General features: G+C 48.9%; 1 protein-coding gene and 1 long non-coding RNA gene across 8 annotated transcripts in view; one reads left to right on the forward strand and one right to left on the reverse strand.

Moving 5' to 3' along the window:
• Positions 1-12,269: 12,269 nt before the first annotated feature.
• Positions 12,270-16,321, reverse strand: LOC120096639 (uncharacterized). The gene is made up of 3 exons (XR_005493366.2): positions 16,184-16,321; positions 15,819-15,922; positions 12,270-12,530 (listed from the first exon to the last, which is right to left on the reverse strand). It is a non-coding gene; the product is annotated as an uncharacterized LOC120096639 (long non-coding RNA).
• Positions 12,947-20,364, forward strand: part of Tbc1d14 (TBC1 domain family, member 14) — a 99,519-nt gene continuing 92,101 nt past the window's right edge. For 2 of the 7 annotated variants that reach the window (XM_039092194.2, XM_006251133.5), the window contains exons 1-2: positions 12,947-13,261; positions 14,291-14,345. In XM_039092194.2, coding sequence (XP_038948122.1) covers positions 14,303-14,345 — 43 coding nt within the window. In that variant the 5' untranslated portion in view covers positions 12,947-13,261; positions 14,291-14,302. Of the gene's footprint in view, positions 13,296-14,290; positions 14,346-16,519; positions 16,650-17,197; positions 17,331-20,364 lie in introns of those variants that run through there. The other 5 variants (XM_006251134.5, XM_063273359.1, XM_063273358.1 and 2 more) reach the window with 4 other exon arrangements.

The following is a 20,364-nucleotide window of genomic DNA, read 5'->3' on the forward strand; positions in this document are numbered from 1 at the left end:
GCGCTCTACCACTGAGCTAAATCCCCAACCCCTCCCTTTGACTTCTGAATGCATGCCTAGAATGTACTGCACTCACACAGTACACAGTAACATGCACAATGTGTGTATATACAACAGCAATAAACAACCAGTCAGTGTTTGAACAAGAGTGAAGGAAAACGTCATATGTGCCTATAGGTATCTTGTAATAACTCTCTCTAGGTCTGGGTGCCCACAGGAGCACAGCCATGCTACAGACTTCTAGCCTACCCTGCAGTCAGAACGGAAGCTTGACGGCCTGTTACCCAGCAGAGATTGAGCAGGGGCCTCATTGACAGGTAGAGCATTCCTTTCATCTCTGTCACTGAACTTCCTAGCTCAGTGGGGATCTAAGGACATGACATTCTTCCTGGGAACTAGCAGGTACATCCCATGAGGTGGCCAAGCCCCTTTCCCTGTTGTTCCCCGAGTCCAGATGTGCCCACAAGTTGTGCTGACAACCCCCTCTGCTTTGCGTGGGTTTCTCTCTTTTTTTTTTTTTTTTTTTTTTTTTGGTTCTTTTTTTCGGAGCTGGGGACCAAACCCAGGGCCTTGCGCTTCCTAGGCAAGCGTGCATGGGATTTCTTTACAGACTCTTCAGGTGCTTCACAGATGCTCTGCCTGCAAGAGAAGGGACAGTGCTAAGTAGCAGTTAGCCTTCCCCTGCCCCTGCCCCTGCCCCTGGGAGCGTGAGCAGCCCGGCATTCAAAGAACATAAAAGCCTCTGTTGCCTAAGCAGCTGGCCACCAATGCCACCAATGCTCTGACACTGTGAGCCTCACATGTGGTAAGTGACCAATTACAGTTCCCTGCAACCGGAACAGAGCGTGCCCAGACCTTGAAAGGTGCTCACCAGCTGTTTGCTTGCTCAGCTGGCACTGTTGAAAGCACCAAGACCGGGAAGCCCAGCTGGCCCAGCGCTGTCTTGCACTGTAGGCTCTTTTTTTTTTTTTTTTAAGATTTACTTATTATATATAAGTACACTGGAGTCTTCATGCACACCAGAAGAAGGCATCCAATCCCATCACAGATGGTTGTGAGTCACCATGTGGTTGCTGGGATTTGAACTCAGGACCTCTGGAAGAGCAGTCGGTGCTCTTAACCGCTGAGCCATCTCTCCAGCCCCCTGACTCTTGAGTGTGTGGACCATAGTTCAGGTACCACTTGGAGACCAAGGGGTGGGGAAGGCTTTATATCCCTACAGGCCCTGTCACAGATGGAGACAATGTCTCCTAGAGTGTCTTGAAGGTTAGTAGAGAAGCACCAGAGCTGCCAAGGATATTGGTCTTCAGGAGAAGCCAAAGCCCAGGAGCCCATGTCGTAAGTGTGCTCATTCTTCCTCTTCGTTGCCGCCTGGAATGGCATGACAGAAAGAGCCCTGCCCTACAAGCTGCTCCCCCCCACCTGCACTACAAGCTGCTCCCCCCACCTGCACTACCTTGGCTGAGTCTGACAGGCTCTGAAGCATTCCTTGCCCATTTTTTTTTTTTTATAAATCTTTTTTTTAATTTATTTATTTAATGTATATGAGTACACTGTCTCTGTCTTCAGACACACCAGAGGAGGGCATCGAGGGCATCGGATTTCATTACAGATGGCTGTGAGCCACCATGTAGTTGCTGGGATTTGAACTCAGGACCTCTGGAAGAGCAGTCAGTGCTCTTAACCGCTGAGCCGTCTCTCCGGCCTGTTTGCCCATCTTGTACTCCTTACCCTAGGAGGGGTAATGTTTCAGCCCTGAACCCCATATCCCCACCAGTGCTCTACTGTGACCAGGTCCACCTCGCATGTACGCCCACCATTGTCCCCAGCAACCTCCAAGACTGAAAAGCTGGCATGACGAAGGAGTCTCAAGCGCTGGGCTCTACTGCTCCCCAGAGAGTTCCTTAGTGCCAGGGTACTGCGGTGTAGGCCTCTCTCAAGGGCTCAAACCTTGCTGTATGCTTTGGACACCGGTTTGTCCTCCAAGAGACCACAGGCTGGGAATGCGAGGGCAGCAGCCCAGGACTCCTGTTTGCTGAGACTATTCAGAGAGGGAAGTGCCAGCTGGCTTCAGGGACAACTGAGCATCCTTTGTCTGCTGAGGATAAGGTGTTGAAAGAACCTGAATCTGGTCACCGATGCCAAAACATCGCTAGTTCACCCCACAGCAAACTGCAAACCTATAACCATCAGCCCTTTGTGCACTCAGACCCAAGGCTGACTGATGTGCAAGGTCTGGCCATATGCACTCTCCCCAAGTGTTCCTGCAGCAGGACAGCAAGTACAGTGCCAACTGCTGGAAAAGGCAGGGACAATTAGATGGGAATGGTACAGCAGGCACCCTCTGGAGCTGACCTCAGGGGACATCCCTCCCCTTACCCCAAGAGCCTTTACCTGCTGGCAGCACTCTAGTGCCTCATCACTGTAGTTCCCTGAGGCCTGGAATTTCTCAGAATCCAGTCTTTGAGTCCTGAATTTGCTTGGCTTCAATGGAGGGAGGTGGGGAGGGGGGCAGGAAGAAGGTTGGAGTGGCCACTCCTGAGATGCTTTTTTGCGTATTCTCCACAGGCCTCCAAGGCTGGGTTGAGATCTTAGCTCAGGCAGGGGAGGAAGAAAATGCCCCCATAGTCTTCTAAATCTGGGTTCTAGACTACATTAAGGTTGTGGCCTTTTAATACAGTTCCTCCTGTTGTGGTGACCCCCGACCATAAAATTATTTCCTTGCTACTTCCTTCCGTTATGATTCATAATGTAAATATCTGATACGCAACCCCAAAGGGATCAACCCACTGCTGTGCACTAGCCTCTTCCCCAGGACCTGTAACAGCAGCAGCGAGGATGCTCTTGTACCCCTCTCCTTCATGGGGATGTGAGGGGATTCATGGGGGGAATGAAGGGAATGCATCCCCCTTATTCAGAGTCCACAGGACTTAGCTACTTAGTTCACCAAGCAAGGTAGGGCCCAGCTTGCACCCCCACCAGCTGGTCTCACTGGTCCCGAGGGATTGGCTCTAAGGGTTTATAGGTTCTCCATACTTCAGTTCCTTCCATTCACTTCCTGAGTGGTTGAAATCAGTCTCTCAGCTTTCTGCTCTAGCTGTCTGTCACCATGCCCTCCCCTCCCCTCCCCCCCCCCCCCCCGCCATTATGGACTCCTGACCCTTAAATTCTCCTAGAACTCTTCCTTAAATTGCTTCTAGCCATGCTAATGCAGACTAGACTGTCTTCAGAGAGAGAAGGAAAGGGAGAGAGGGAGAGAGACAACTGAGAGCTGAATGACAAGAGAATGTTGCGCTTAAACCTGCTTAAGCAGCTTAGCAAAAGAAACTCTTAAAAATAAAAAATCTTGGGGCCAGAGAGAGAGGTGGCTCATGGTTAGGAGCACTTGCTGCTCTTCCAAGGACCCAGGTTCAGTTCCCAACCCCTACATCAATAGTGACTCACAACCTTCTGTAGTTCCAGCTCCAGGGGATCTGACACCTCTGCCTTCCTGAGGGCAACTGCGCTCACATGCACAAAACCACATGTGTACACATAATTAAAAATAATAAAAACATTTTTTAAAAATAAGATCTTAAATAAAAATAAACAGAAAGGGTTCTGACTTATTCTCCAGTACCACAAAAGATGGAAAAAGAGGAGGGGAAGAAGGAAGAGAAATTGAGGATGAGAAGAAGCAAGAGGAAGAGGAGGGTGAGGAGGAACAGGAGAGAGGAGGAGGAGCAGGAGGGAGGAGGAACAGGTAACTGGGATCTTAGAAGACAGAGCTGTCCTGTGTCCTCAGGTATGCTGGCAGTGTAGGAAAGCTCTCCTACTTCAGGGTTGTGTGGAAGAAGTGGAGATGTTTACTGTGGACTCTTGAGATGTGCTCCAGAAGAATTCAGGCAGAGCGAAAACGTGTAATCGCAAAGAGCTTTGTTCCATAGCACGGGTACTATGCCCCAGACTCATTTTAACGTGTTACAAATGGGCCTCCAGGTTCGGACCAGCAAAGGGGCAGGGTTCTGAAGCGTCCAGCTGAACAGAAGGAGCTACATCCAGGTCTCACTCTTAGCCTCTGCCCTCACAGGCTGGTACCAGCTCTCGAGTTCTGGGGGAAGAGATGCTGCAAAAGCGCCTTCTATTGAGCTGCCATTGAGTCTTCAGGCTGCCTCAACAGGCCTTTAGGGTAGCCTCTCCCAAGGCCATCTGCCATACCCACTTCCAAGTTACAGTGCTGTGCTTCTGGTGGGTGGGTGGGATTGTCCCTGTCCCTCTGAGTTTCCTGAGCTCACTGAACTGAACCCAGAGCTCCCTTCATCGTTCCTCCCTCCCCCAGCTGCTGAGATCCATGCTGAGGGCCACAGCATGGGTGTGCTTCCTCCTGCTGTTTAGCGTCTCAGCCCTGGCACTTTTCTGCATACCCTGGGGACGTGCATCAGTTTCTTCACAGAGAGGGGCTGAAAATAAGTTGCAACCAGCTCTCTAGCTCCTGCAGCAGAAGCAGTGGCCGAGAGACAAGAGATAAAAAGCTTCCCTTGAAGCCTTTCCTTGCCATGTTATTCCAGAGCATTCCTCAGGGCAGGTCCCCTCCTATCCGTGCAGATACTAAACAATGCTGTACATAATATAGGTCACCCTGTCCCAGGAGAGCCCAGTGATGCTGCCGCTCCAGCTCTGGGTAGGTGGAAGCTGGTCCCTGCCAGTATCTGCACTGGAGAATGGGACCATCTTATGCAAATCTGGACTTACTCCTTTGCCTCAGCTCTATACTTAGGTCCTCCCATTGCTGTTCTCAGGAGCTGTGACTGTGTCGCCTTAAGTAATAGACTTCAAAAAGAATCTCACTATGTGCCTGAGCTGGCCCGTCACTGCCATGGAACCATGCACAGCATGGGAATCTAAAGGGGATTCAAAGACATTGAGGCCACAATGGGTCTATGGAAGTAGAAATGCACAGTTGGAACACTGACATTTAGCACAAGATCCATTACCAGGGCAGCCCTGTCCCAGGCTAGATGGGCCTTTGTGAGTAGACCACCTACCTGCTAGATTACTGTCAGCCACCCTACACTGTGCTTCCTGTGGACTGAGGCTTGCCTGCCTAACTGAGCAATATAGTTCTTCCAAGACATTATGGGCAAGGCCGTCTCCTTTACCAACTCCTGACTTGATTTCTTCAGTATCAACAAAGCAATTTTATTTTATTTTTTAAACATTTATTTATTTATTTATTTATTTATTTATTTATTTATTTAATGTATATGAGTACACTACTGCTCTCTTCAGACACACCAGAAGAGGGCATTGGATCCCATTACAGATGGTTGTGAGCCACCATGTGGTTGCTGGGAATTGAACTCAGGATCTCTGGAAGAGCATTCAGTGCTCTTAACCACTGAGCCATCTCTCCAGCCCGCAATTTTATTTATTTATTTTTTTCTTTTTCTTTTTTTCGGAGCTGGGGACTGAACCCAGGGCCTTGCATTTGCTAGGCAAGCACTCTACCACTGAGCTAAATCCCCAACCCCCAATTTTATTTTTATTGATAGTTTTTCCATCTGTGTTCCTCTCTCCAAATTCATAGGCTGCCTTTTCCAACCTCCTATGTGTGCATCAGAAGATGGGGTGGTTTAAAGGCGTGGATCATCAGGCTGGACAGCAAGCCCTTTTACCTACTGAGCCCTTATGTCAGTCCTGAAAAGAACCAGCTTGTGAACAAGAGGCCCTGGGCCTTGGGATGACCCTTGTCTAACTCACCTTCCCTAACAGGAAGGGTTCAGTCATCTGTGAAGGTCCCACATGTTGGCCCTGGACTCAGCCCGGAGTTGCCCTTTTCGCTATACGTACAAGGTCGTGACCTCTGTGTCTCAACAACCTTTTTAATAGTGCTGCGCTAACACCTGCTGGTGGGGGAAATGGGAAAAGCCAAGCTGATGGCTTTCAGGTGTCTCCAGGCCCTGCAGAGGAAAGCCAGCCCCTTCGATAACCACTGACACCGGAAGCTTGGCAGTATCCAATCAGCACTTGTGCTAATGAGGAGCCTTTCAGGAAGTGGGGCCAAGAGCTGGGAGAGGCTGTTGGGAAGCAGTCTTATGTGTTTCTCTCCTCCTGGGGTGGGTGTGACAGCAGAGCCTGTCTGCAGTTGAGCAGCAGAGGCTTGCACTGAGCAATAAACCCAGGTACCAGCCAGGAGGTTCCAGACTGTGCCAGTCCTGGGGGCCATCAGCCTCTTCTCTTGTTTTTGGGACTCCAAGGAGGCCAGGTGAGTGACTCTTTCTCTTACCTTCCAGCGCCCAGTCCGTGCTTGGCATCAGTTCTATCTTCTCTGGTGCCCCTTAGGGTAAGGTTAGCTTCTGTTTCTTGGGTGATGCCTGGCTCTCAAGAGGGCTGGGGCCCCCTGGGTGTCTGGAAGTGAGACTTCATAGCTGAAGTAAACAAGGAGGCAAGGAGACACAATACAGAGATGACTGACTGGGACCTGGGACAGTTAGTACAGGCTGGAGGAAGACAGGAAAGGGGTATCCTGAGAGAGAGCCACAGGGCTGTGCTTGGTGTGACTTTTTGGTACATATCCTCCCCTGTTTTGGAGGGTTTTGTTCTGTTTTGTTGTGTTGTTTTGTTTTGTTGAGACAATCTCTGTGTAGCCCTGAGTGTCCTGGAACTTACTTTGTAGACCAGGCTGGCCTGGAACTCACAGAGATCCACCTCCCTCTGCCTTCCAAATGCTATGATTAAAAACCTGCCCCCCTCACCACCTGGTCCCCTGTTTTGGAATTTAGAAGAGGAGGCAGATGTGGTTATTTAGTGGATATTTCTGATTGAGCCAGTTTGGGAAGGGGCACAGGATACCTTGGGCCATAAATTCCATAGGAATAACTGAATCTGCCAGGTGTAAGCCCTCTCCTCCAATCCAGGGGGATGTTAAAGGCCAGGGCTGGTGGGGAGGTGTGCCAGGCTGTTGGGAACAGGACTAGCTGAGGCTGGTGTGTGGGTGGGTGCTTTATGGCTATGATAAACCTTGCTTATCTAGATTTATATGGAAGGCCACAGCTGGGAGCCCCAGAAACATTCTGGAGGCTATAGATGGGCTGGAATTGAAGCAGCAGCTTCTTGGCGATGGGTTGTCCCCCTAGTCTTTCTTGTCCCCTTGGTCTGCCATCTGCCCTGTTATCCTCCCTGACACTAGTTACTGCCCTGCCTGGTTCCTCAGGGTACCTGCTCTTCACTCTTCCAGGGTGTATCCTCTGGATCTCCATTTTCCATTCAAACAAGGCCAAAGTAGGGCACAGTGACACGTGTTCATAAACTGAGCATTCAGGAGGCTGAAGCAGGAAGGTGGCAAGTTCAAGTCCAGCCTGGGTTACATTGGGAAATCCTATTTCAAAACACAAAATTCACTCTCCCTTTCTTGTCCTCCAGGTGAGCATGTAAGCTTGAGGGTAGGGCAGCCAGTGCTACCTAAAGGTTCTAAGAGATTGGAGAGTAGAGAGGGGCCCAGGCCTTTGCTCGTTTGCCTATCTCTGGTGTTAAGCACAGGGCCAGGCACAGAAGTGGATGGGAGAGAGGAAAAGAGCCACAGAAGTCTGAGCTGAAGGTCAGTTGGCTTCAGCTGGCTCAGGGCTGAGACCTATGGGTTAAAAAAGCTGAAATCTGCTTTTTAACCCAAAGATGAGGGGCAGCATCTGTGGAGACTAGAGGCAAGAGAAACTCCAAGGTTATTTGCACCTCAGCCTCTATTTCTGTTGGATGGAGCCAGAAATGGTTGTGGATCTGGGATACTGGAAGGTAAAATAAGGTACAGTGTGTTGTATGAGAGGCTTGGGAATGAGGTTGGAGAAAGAGAGGAGGGGTTGGAATAGGTAGATAGGGTAGGTAGGGGTCCCCGAAGGATGGCAGCACCCACTGGCCACTGCCTCTGAGTAGACTGAGCCACACCCCCAAAGGGTGACAGGAGCAAAAGCCGACTTTCAGAAAGTCTGAATAGCTCGCCCATCACACATGAAATACCAGAGCTGGGATTCCAGCCTAGGATGTGTGGTAGGTACCTGTTCACGTTCAGCGACACACCGCCACTCAAACAGTACCACAGCTTGCTAGCTCTCTGCCAGCCTCTTGATTCCAGGGCCCTTGGTTGGGTGGGAGAGCTCCCCAGAGAGCCTTCATTTCCCGAGTGTGATTCAGTGAGTGTGAGGATAAAGGAAGCCGAACAGGCAGAGCTAGCAGAGGGTACCCTTCTGGGGGGGCAGGTAGGTGGTGAGAGGGTCAGGGCTGATTTTATGAGGGTGCACAAATCATTTGAGGAGAGAGGACTTGGGAGGAGGGAGATTGGGAAGCAGGTGGGGGGCAGTGCAGATGCAAGGGTTTGCCCTGAAGTCCCGATGTATCTCTGTACATCTGGAGGGTGTGTTGGGGGTGGGTAGATGTGGCCTGGTGAACAAAGCCCTGGGGGTGGGACTGGCTGTGGGCTAGCAGGTGGTGGTGGTGGGAGCTGAGCCTTTGTCTCCTCCCACCTCCTCACCTCCGTGGTGCTCCACATGGTGCTCCACATGAGACCGGCTTCCTGCACACAGCTAAATTGGGCTTTACTCTCTATGGTGGCAGTGGCAGGCAACTGGGTGATGCTTTTAAAAGCAAAGCTGTTTGGAAAATTCCACTTTGGTATGCTGTGACACAGAGCACCATTCTTAGCTAGAGTCTCTCCAGCCTGCAGGCTTTCAGCATGGTCACTTCCTGGTGAGCATGGAGCTTGGCCACAAGCTATCTGCACCCATCTTTCCCCTATCCTGACCTGCCCAGGCCTTAAGGCCGGCTAAAGGGGGATCTGTTCCTTCTGCTGTGTCTTAGTCTTCCCATCAGTGACTTGGGAAGCACAGGATATGAATGACCTTGGGTTGTGAGCCAGCCCTGCCTGGATCAGGGCTCTTGGGTGGCCTGTAGCTACCACTGGGCTCCTAGAATGGCTAGAGTTTATAAAAAGATAAGTAGAGAAGGAACATGTATGGTGGATGTGCAGTCAGGTGTGGGGGAAGGGGGTGCCTCTGTGGGCCCAAGCTGAGCATCCCTTCCCCCTGAGGCACCAGCAACAGGATGATATAGTATAGAGTAGAGTTTATTCAGGGCATGGGGAGGGGAATTGAGAGGGTAGTAGAAACAGAGTGAGTGAGTGAGTGAGAGAGAGAGAGAGAGAGAGAGAGAGAGAGAGAGAGGAGTAGAGGTGGGCCATGAGCACAGGGAGAGAGAGGGAGAAGGGACAAAAGGATAGAGCAAGAGGGAGGGGAGGGGTGAACAGCCCCTTTAATAGTAAGTCAGGCACACCTGGCTTTTGCCAGGTAGCTGTGGGGCGGAGCTTCAGTCACCCTGCTTGAATGGTTCTCACAACGGAAGCCAATGCTATCAGGCTCTCAGGCAGGCCTTTTTCCTGGGCATGGAACTGGCACAGGGCTGGGCTTGCTTATCTCAAGGCTCTGGTGTGATGGGTTGAGAGCCTTTGTCTCATGGCCTCAGATGGCTGTGTGGGACCCAGCATTGCTTCCTGTGAAACAGCACATGCCACATGGAAGTTTAAGTTAACAACACATGTGCAGACCTAAGACACTCAGATATGGCCTGGCCCTGTTTGTCTGCTGTTTCTTCCTCTCCTCCCCCAGACCCCTTGGCACGGAACTCAGGCCACTGAGCTATCCCCCAACCTCTCCGTGTCTTCATTCATCCCCAGGGATGGTGTGCGTCTCATAGCCTTTGATGATAGTCTCGTCTGTATGCAGATTTGTGCAAAGGTCTGGCCAGCACTCTTAGTTCCTACTGTATTGTTACACATGGCCATTGGGAGATCTCAGAGCATATTGACAAACATTTGGCAGAGTTGTTCAGGGGTTGAACCATCATCTCAAACACTTATCATTCCTCTGTATTGGTGGCTAAGTTCTCTAAGTTAACTGGTTAGAAAATACAATTAAGGGACCTGGAGAAATGGCTAAGCGGTTAGGAGCACTGTCCCCTCTTCCAGACATCCTGAGTTCAATTCCCAGTGACCACATTGCCAAGAGTCATCTAGGAGAGGCTAAAAATTAGCAGGTGATCTGCCTGAGATGGTTTTGCCATGGATTAAAATCTATGATGGATTTGCTTCTCTAGGCAAGGCCGAGAAGAATTTTAGTTTAGGAAAGATTCTTGCTGTCAACATGATTATCTCTTATTATTAAATATATAACACCCACTAGGTATTGACCCACCCATTTGAGTATATTTCTGCAGACCTATGACGATGTACTATCTTATAGTGTTGCTATAGAGACAAATAGATAACGATTCTATAGAATTTCTGATTGATTCAAATAATTATAGGAAGAGAAGTTTTTAGGGATTGATCTTAGTTGCCAGAAAGATATAATAAAGTTAGAATCGAGAATAGAGTGTGTCCACTTCTCAGAATAGTAAGTAAAGGCTGCATAATAAGAAATACAATGGGCTTTCATAATCACACTAAAAAGAGAAATAGACTTGGGACAATTTTGTGTTCAAGGAAAAACGTTTAGGTCCAAGGATAAAGTCACAGGTGTGCACTATGATAAGGCAAGGAAGGCCATGTAAGAACTTTTGCTTTGAACATTTTTTAAAAAAGATTTTATTTATTTTATTTATATGGGTACACTGTAGCTGTCTTCAGACACACCAGAAGAGGGCATTGGATGTTGGGAACTGAACTCAGGACCTGTAGAAGAGCAGTCAATGCTTTTAATCACTGAGCCATCTCTCTAGCCCTGCTTTGAACTTTTAATGAGTATATTATAATGAAACACTGCTTTGAACTTAATATCAACATCCTTCTGTAATTCCCATTTTATGTAACATTGTATCTCTGAGGTAATTTTCTAAAGAACTTTTTTGTCTAAGAAGGTATAAAAAGACCAGAGAAAAGAAATAAAGTTGTTGACTGAGTGGTTTGGGTTGGAGAGCTTTGCCCCATCCAGCCATTCAGACATCCAAATGTACATGTCTGTCTGTCTATATGTTTGTGTGTACATATGTAAGCATGCATGCATACTCATGGAGTTGATTGTGACAGATGGTTGGGCCCGGCCAGAGTGTGAACACATGAATGTTTGAATGTATATGTGTCTGTGCATATTTGCCTGTATAAAGCATCTTAATTCTTTTCCTTTCTTTCCTCTCTGTTTCACAAAGAGTTAACCAGGTTAGCCAGGGAAGCTTCTGCCTGACTCATCAGAGTCACTAACAATAAATCCTTTTAATTCCCTGCTGCTAAGCAGTCTGTGTTATTCACCAGAAATTAGCACTTAGTAAAGCACAAGTAACAAAGAGTTAATAAAGGGTTAAGATTTTAGTGCTCAGTGAAACACAGAACAGTAAGAGTTAGGTTTTCCTATTTAAGCATAAAGAGTTAAATAAAACAGAGTTAAAGAGAAAAGAAGCCAGTGGGTTTTTTTTCTCTCTCTCTTTTTTTTTCTTTTTTCTTTTTTTTTCCGGAGCTGGGGACTGAACCCAGGGCCTTTAGCAAGCGCTCTACCAGAGCCAAATCCCCAACCCCAGCCAATGTGTTTTAACTATAGAATAAGCAAGAAAGTTTTTAGAATCTTAAGACGGCATCAGTATCATTCAGTATAGATTAAGAGCTTAGAAGGCCAAAGACCGTCAGTCTTTAATGCAACATCCGAAGCTGTGTCCTACTTCAAGCACGTTCCAGGCAGGGCAGGCTCCTAGCACCACATGGTGGCTCACAACCATCTATACTGGGATCTGATGTGCTCTTCTGACATGCAGGTATCCATGCAGATAGAACACTCATACATAAAATAGATCTTAAAAAGAAAAGAAAGGGGTTGGGGACTTAACTCAGTGGTAGAGCGCTTGCCTAGCAAGCGCAAGGCCCTGGGTTCAGTCCCCAGCTCCGGAAAAAAAAAAAGAAAGAAAGAAAAAGAAAAAGAAATACACAATTAAACCAGAGCGGTGATAGTCCTGTAATCTCAGCATTGAGAAGGTAGAGCCAGGGCAATCGGGAGATTACAGCCATCTTTGTCTAGGTAGTAACTTTGAGGCCAGGCTGAGCTCCACAAAACGCTGTCATTTAAAAACAACACCTGCACACTTACTTGTGCACAGCACACACACACACACACACACACACACACACACACACACACACACACATTTAAAAAGGTGACCTGTTATCAGCTATGCTAACCCTACTATAGTATCACGGACCATTTGAGACTATGCCTCCTCTCCAGCTACAACCCTAAAGATTTTCTTGATGGCTGTGTATAGCATTTCATTTAGAAAATCTCTCTGTATTGGGGCATCTACACAGTCTATCTTTGTTGTAAATGACCCCATGATGGGGTCTTGTTACAAAAGAATCGGAGTTTGCAGGTGATAGTGAGTCTTGTCAAGATTCCTCCTTTAAACGTGTCATCAAACTGAAGACATTCCAATACACAAATAAATTCCCCTTGGTGTTCCTTGATGGGGCTGGGCCTCTGAATCTCCATGCTTTAGATCTGTTGCAAGCCAGGAAGCTGGTAATCATACTGGTTAAAAAAAATGAGAAAAAAAAGCTGGTAATGGTGGTATATACTTTTAATCCCAATACTTGGGAGACAGACAGATCCCTGAGTTCAAGGCTAGCCTGGTTACACAGTGAGTTCTAGGACAGTCAGGACAACACCTCCCCCTCCCACTGGGGGGAAAAAGGAATACTCTAGTTGATAGCCCTGGTGTAAGAGTCCATGTACAGAGAGGTGTGTGGATCGCTGTGGCTACTCTGGCTGCCTACTGCTGTTCTGTTAGCACGCTCTGCCTGCCTCAGGTGGCTAACCACTAGCTCACTAGTGATTCCTGTCTTTTTTTTTTTCCTTGTATAATTTTAAGAACCAACCAGAGGAATCCAAATTCCAAGCATTGTGTCCTAAAAATGGGAACTGTAGTCTCCATGGTGTAGGAGGTAACACTCTAACAGAATGGAGAGGGAAAGGACTGGGCTGTGGAGGGGCTCTGAGGGCCCCCTGGCCTAAGACGCTGGACAGAGACAGCAAAGTCCCAGGGATTGGCATGTGAACCTACTGTGACTGTAACCATGCCATGCCAGGAGCCAGTAGCATGGGAGGCAGGTTTGGGTTGGGCAGGACCTGACCTGGGGACAGTGGGATAGATTGGTGACACCAAGGCTGTGTTGCTTCACCTCCCAGCCCTATCCTCCTCTGTACGGTTCGAGGCACTGAGTGAGCTTGGCAGGTCGTGGAGATCAACTTCTGTCACAGAGGTGAGGTGCTAGCCATTGCCAGGAATGACTCCAGGTAAAGTCAGGTGTGGGTATGACTCATTCATGCAGCTAATGTATTGGTGGCTTTCACAGAGATTGGGGATATCTATGCGTGCAGGAGATGGATCCCTCTATCTCTGAAAGGGAGGTCAGTGGTCCTAACGGAACAGCTATTTTGTGCCTACCACCTCTCACCTGTCTGAGGAGTCTCCATCCTTCTCTCTTGACCTACTTTCTCCCCAATAACACAGAGGGTTAACCTAATGTTCTAAGGAGGACGCTCCTGGAGCTTCAGATAACCATTTTCCTTAGAAGAAGACATGGCTACAGATTGCAGAGCACTGCCTCGGTGTGTCCCGGGAGCGCTCATGAAAGCAGTTGTTTTGAGTGGTGTGTCCTGGGTGTATAGCAGGTGCACAGAGATGGTTTCTATGGATACTGGACATCTTGAAGCATTCCTGCTTTTCTAAAGAGATGTTCAGCAGAGCACATGGAAGTCATCCCTGGCAAGGTCTCCCTCCTCCCACAAGGCTGGGTAGCTAGCATTCTTTGTTAGGGGTGGGTCAGACCGTTCTAGGAAGGCTCCAAGAATGCTGGAAACTGACAAAGTTGAACTTTCCCTTCTTACATGATCGTTGCTTCAACTATTTGAACTTTTTCAATCTCGAAATAATGTGAGAAAGGGAAGGAAGGGTTATGTGCTTCAGAGATGGGGGTGGGGACAGAATCTGAGGAGTTAGCCAGCCAGAGTCTCTTAGGAGCTGGCATTTCTGTCTACAACTGAGAGGTTTACAGCCATTGAAGAAACCATGCACAGGGGCAGTCCTTCTGGAACCCTCCAGCAGAGCCTAAAGGGGAAAAAGAGGTGGAATGGCTTCCCCAGGGTTCTAGTACAGTTGCAGGGAGGGCTGTCAGCTTGATAGGGTTGTTTTTTCTGTAGCTGGGAGCTAGAAGTGTTAGGTTCTCAGGGAGTAAGGTCCTGAAAGTGACCACACCCCTTTAGTGCTGTTCATTCTGTTTTTGTTTCAGACTCAAGTTACAATGAGGCTTTATCTAGACCGCTTCTGGGGACTGATGGTAAAAGGTAAGAGATGGGTCAAATCAAAGGGATGGGGAGTGAGGAGGACACCTGGGCTCTGGCACCAGGCTGCTGAGGGTGAGGCAGTCAGAGGGTGGCAGCTGCAAAACCGTGCACCACAAAGAGTTGTCCATTCTGGAAATAGGACAATGGTCCCTTGTCATTCAAGGTTTGGTGGTTTTTTGTTTTTTTTTTTTTTAAACATTTTTATTCATTTAATGTACGAGTGCCCTAATGCATATACACCTGCAGGCCAGAAGAGGGCATCAGATCCCCTTATAGATGGTTGTGAGTCACCATGTGGTTGCTGGGAATTGAACTCAGGATCTCAGGAAGAAGGGACAGTGCTTCTAACCACTGAGGCATCTCTCTAGCCCTCATTGCAAAGTTTTTAAACTGATACTCAGCATTGGGGTTGGAAGGTGAAGAGTCATGAGGACTCCTGTGCCGACAGACATACGAATCCAATGTGTTGGCAGTGTGAGATGGGACTGAAGCACGTTTCTGCTTTCTAGTCAGTGTTTAAATCCAGCTGTGAGGGCACCAAGGGGTGTGATGGAAACCTGGCATTATTTTCACGTAAAACTGCCAGCAACTTAAGCACCTTTGAAATTGCTATTATGCAACAAATATTGAGGGATGCCCTGCGAGTCTCTCACTCTCTGCAAACAAAAGACTGCCTAGTTAAGTCTCTACCCGCTTGCCATTGTAAGTTGGAGCTAAGAGTAATTACAGTCATGATCAGGGAGGGAAGTTGAAAGTCCAAGGCTTTCAAGTAGTCTGTAGGCTCCTAGAATGGCTAAAGTCTGGAGTACTACAGCCCAGCAGTCACCCTGCTTGAATGGTTCTCACAACGGAAGCCAATGCTGTCAGGCTCTCAGATAGACCTTTTTCCTGGGCATTGAACAGGCACAGGGCTGGGCTTGCTTAGTTCAAGGCTCTGGTGTGATGGGTTGAGAGCCTCAGTCTCATGGCATCAGGTAGCTATGTGGGACCCAGCATTGCTTCCTGTGAAACAGCACATGCCACATGGAAGTTTAAGTTAACAACACATGTGCAGACCCAAGACACTCAGATATGGCCTGGCCCTCAGTCTGCTGTTTCTTCCTCTCCTCCCCCCAGGCCCCTTGGCAAGGAACTCAGGCCACTGAGCTATCCCCATACTTCTCTGTGTCTTCATTCATCCCCAGGGATGGTGTGCATCTCATAGCCTTTGATCATAACCTGGGTCTTGTAAACCCTTCCTCTGAATTGTGTTCAGATTTGTGGAAATATTTAAAAATATTTGAGAGAATTGTATAGAGGTCAAACCATCGCCTAATGTTTTGAAATGAATGTACAAATCAAAACAGTAATAATAATCCCAGAGGTAGACACAGGAGGATCAGGAGTTCAAAGTCATCTCTTTCTAGGTTGCAACCTTGAGGCTAGCATGAACTGAGAACTGTAACCAAGACAAATGAATTTCCCCCTGTATACCTGTGATGCTTCCAGCTGGCCTGATGTGAGGTTTCCTGGCTGAGATGTAGTCAGGCTTTAAAGGGGCTTGTTTGTGTTTGCAATTCCTCGGGGTCTGACATCTCCTAGAATAAACCCAAATCATGCCAAGTACCCTTAGTATGGATCCAACAGACAGTCATGTCTCTAGGCTTTTTGAGGCTCGGGAAACAGTGAGTTCAGTAACCTGGCCTAGAAGGAGACATCTTCTATAGGTATCTGGCTTTACCCTTCTCAGCTATAGCTGACTTCTACCTCCTGAATCATACTTGTTCATAGACTGTATCTCTGTAATTTTTGCTACTTAAAAAGGAAACATGTACATAAAGCCAGGCGTGCTGGCACACCTTTAATCCATTGGCAGAAGCAGGTGGATCTAGTGAAGCCTCGTCTAGTTCCTAAGCGAGTACATCACACAACTTAAAAAACACATCGATGAACCCTGTACAACATCTTCCGAAGTCCGGCCTGCTGGGCTTTGTGTACGGAAATACTAAAGGGAAGACAAAAGTTTGGTAACTACAGCGCTCTAGGTACTAAGCGCAACCAGTCAAGAGATCAGAAAAGCCCGTTAGACAGGTAAAGAGCTTAAGGCTATACTGGGCGGACATTCCAAGGTCAACGATCCGTAACCTGCGCTCAGGTGTGCCCCTGCATACTCCCGTGGGCTGTGAAGACTCCCCAACTACTGGACAGGGGCGCCCCATCGATGCGCTCCGCCGCTCGGCTCCCCACGCCTGGACCAGCCCCACGCGCTTCTTCCCCCTCCCTCTGCTTCCCACTTCCAAGATGGCCGCGGGCGGAGCCGACCAGGTAAGGGGCCCCTGCCGGGCGTCTGTGGTGCCGGTGTGGACACTGTGACTCTCTCAGAGATTTCTTCGCAGCTCCGCTTGGCCTTGAGGACAGAAAAGGGCCGGGGACACAACTCCCGAAACCCAGGGCGAATACTTGGCAGGCTGGAGGACCAGCGCCAGTAAATGTCAGGCTCCAAGCTCTACGGAGCCGCGGCGGGGGGCGAGAGCCCGGGCGGAAGAGCAGCGGAAGATTGGCGGGGGCGGGGCTAGGGAGCGTGAGGGCGTGGATAGGGAACGTGGGGCGTGGCAACGCTCCTGTCCCTTGGCGTGTGGCTAGCCTGGCTGGAGAGTCGGTACGGAAAAGCGTAGGGCGTGGCTAGTGAGCTCTAGGGGGCGTGCCTATGGGGCACGGGGCGTGGCGGTACGCCTGAGGCCCGGGGAGCAAGTGTTTGGAGTTGGGTGTTGGGCTGAAGAGGCTCGGCGGAAGAGCGATGGACTTGTGGGGGCGTGGTTATGGAGCGCGGGCGTGGTGGGGGTGGAGTCTGGCGCTAGCTGCTTTTGGCCGCGGGCCGCTGACAGGCACCTGCTGTGGCCCGGCGTCTGCAGTGTCTAGCCTCCTAGCCCAGCAAGTTGCCGGCCCCACGGGGCCTGGGCTGGGGGCCACAGGCCCGGAGATGGCGTTGGAGCTGCGGTAGCTCGGGTACTGAGGGGCTCTGCAGGGTCAAGCTGACAGGTTGCGGAGGGTTGACGCTGACCGCTGCCACCTGCTGCTGCGTCGGCCAGGCAGGGCGGCCTGAGAGGGGGGGTGGGAGGGCTGGTGTCCGGCTGACGTGCGACTGCCCTCGGTCAGAGCTTGTCTCGACTTGAGTCTTTTCCAGAACTTGGTGAAAAGTTTTCTCCTCAGATGTGGTGCTACGAGCCATAGAGGTGTCTGCTCTGCGCACCCTGAGCCAGGGTCCTTCCTCCTAGGACCCCTGTCCGGTTCAGATCTCTGCTTTTACTCCTTTTCAGACCCTGTAGTATTCAGATCTCTGCCCTCCCCAAACCCCTCTCCTGTTCGGATCCTAGTGCTCCTCAAACCCCTGGTGTGTCTCAGATGTCTATCCTGCTAAGACGTTTTTTTCAAAACTTGCTAAAGTTTTCACAGACCAGAGGCTGCAACTGGCTCATCTGACTTTCGCGGGGCTGTGGGCTGCAAACCGAGTCTGCTCTGAGGGTCTAAGCCTGAATCTTCCTCAGATCTCTGACAGGTTTAGACCTCTGACCCCTTTCATTCCTTCCTCCTCAGCCCTTTGTTGTGTGTTCATATCTTCTTCCTCCCCATGCCCAGTTCTTCTCAGACTGCCAAAACCTCTTCCTTAAATCCCCTGACTTACTGGGTCTTCTCCCATGTTGGGCCTCCTTACCCTGGTCTCTGGACTGCAAAAGGTCCTTCAGGGAGAACCCTAGACCTCACTTCCCTCAGACTCGTTTCCTGAGCCATGTCCTCCTCAGCTCTTCTACTCTCTAGCTGTAGAACCCATTTTATCTGTAGAGACACTCAGTATTGGCCATCTTGGTAGTCTAGAGGAACAACCTGACTTCTACCTTACTCAGGATCTTGCCATTCCTTCCAGGCCTTGGTTAGATTTCCAGAGGGTGCTAGTCAGCACAGACTCCAGTGAGGCTGAGAATGTCAGAGATACCTCCTGACCAGGCCCAGTGAAACTCGAAACTGCCTCTGTCTGAAAGTAACATAGATGGGACCTTTATCTTCCAGGAGGAATTAATTAGATCTGTTCTGTAAGAATCTGTGTGCACTATTGCAGTTTGTCACTTCCGGAGACTCTGGCTAGTCTATGATTATTTTGCGTCCTCTGGCTGAGGAGGGAGTCCTAGTGTTTGGGGGGCAGACTTTTGGAGGATGGATTGCCTCTGGCTGCTGGGAGCTCTGCTAAAGGGACTTGGCTAGCCTTTGTATCAGTTCTGGCAACACTTACCAGTGCCAAACTAAGTCTCAAGTTTGGTACCCCCTTCACCTCCTCCAGCTCGTTCACTGCTTTCTCTGATGTATGGGTTTGGCCCATTGAGATCTGAGCTCCATGATCCTGATGAGATCCAGCTGTAATGAGAACCTGGTGTATACCTGCTGCTTAGGGTTACTGGGTGCACTCTGCCAGAACATTAAGAGAAGGAGGCATGACTGTGGGAGATTAGGCAAGAGAGACAGGTGGAATGCAGACTGAAGCAGGCGTATCACAAGACGAGGCTGTGCTCATCCCGATGTCCTCAGTAGCCCCAGCTGGCCCTTGTGTGTGTTTGTTGAGCACCTTTCTTGTGTGAGTTATGCTTGCTTGCTTTTTGAGCAGCAAAGTTTTTGTCCTCTGCCCTCATCCTGTCCCCTCACATCCAGCATCTTACTTGGCTCCTGGGGATGATCTGTGTCTCTTTAGCACCTTCAATTAGCTCTGACTCCAGTTGTGCAGGGAGTGAGTTCCTTATCTCCCCCCTTTACCAGGGTGGGTTACTTCCTTGTGTAAGCCTCTCCAACAGTGAGAAGGACATGGTCTCAGGGAGCCTTGTCTTAGAGTCTGACTCCTGATGGGTCAGAGATCCTTAACTTCATGTTCTCAGCTCCAGCACTGAGCGTCCTTGTCACATGAGGTGGGGTTTTGAGACCTTGGAGAGGATTCATCAGAGTAGACATTTATATATATAAAAAAGTTTAGGGAATTGCATATTGTCTCATCTTCTGATATTTGCTTTAGGACTAGATATAAAGTAAATGTCTTAGGCCAGGAATGTTGAAACTTTTTGACTCTCAAGCTAGAAGACTCTCAGGAGTAGGTCAATTTGGGTAATTTCATTTCCCTTGGGAAAATTGAGGCCCAGAGTTCAGTCAGTGCCACATGCATGAGGAGAGTTGCTAGCAGCAGGAAGAGGCCCTATGTACACAGATTGACTATTTCTGGGCTTTGTAATGCAAAGGTGTTAAAATAGTGGGCCTGAGCTGGCTGTCCATCTTGTGCCAAGAAGACTAACACTAGCCAAGATTTTCTAAGGCTTAACTTCTGCCAGGCATGTTCTAAAAGCATCATGTGACTTTCTTCTCCTAATCTTACTAACTGCTTGATAAGGTTAAGGTTACTATTAACTTCATTTTGCAGCGAAACAGAAACACATGAAGTTAAACTAAATTACATAATGGGTAAGTGGAGGAGCTGGGATTTGAATCCAGGTAGTCTATTCCAGAGTCTATAGCTCCTCCTACCCTACTTATTTTAAAACTTCCTTGTAAAATTACATTTATTATTTACTTGTGTACATGTCAGAGGACAATTTCTAGTCAGTTTTTTATCCTTTAACTTGTGGGTCCTAAGGATCGAACTCGGGTCGCTAGGCTGGGCAGCAAGCACCTTTATGAACTGAGCCATTACTATGGCCTTAAAAACGTTTATAAATTTTTACTATTGGGTTTTTGTGATGTGTGTGTGTGTGGTTGAGCATGCCTATGCTGCATGTGTGTAGAGGTTGGAGGACAGCTTTGGAGTCAATTCTCTGTACCTTTATGAGAGTTCCAGGGATGGAATTTAGGTTGCCAGGCATGCACAAGAAGTGCCTTTATCCACTGAACCCACTGGCCCTAATTTTAAATGTTTTGCGGGGCTGGAGAGATGGCTCAGCATTTATGAGCACTTGCTCTTCCAAAGGGTCCAGGTTCAATTCCTAACACCCACATGGCAGTCCACCTGTGT

Source organism: Rattus norvegicus, chromosome 14 (assembly GCF_036323735.1).
Source record: "Rattus norvegicus strain BN/NHsdMcwi chromosome 14, GRCr8, whole genome shotgun sequence".
NCBI lineage: Eukaryota > Metazoa > Chordata > Mammalia > Rodentia > Muridae > Rattus > Rattus norvegicus.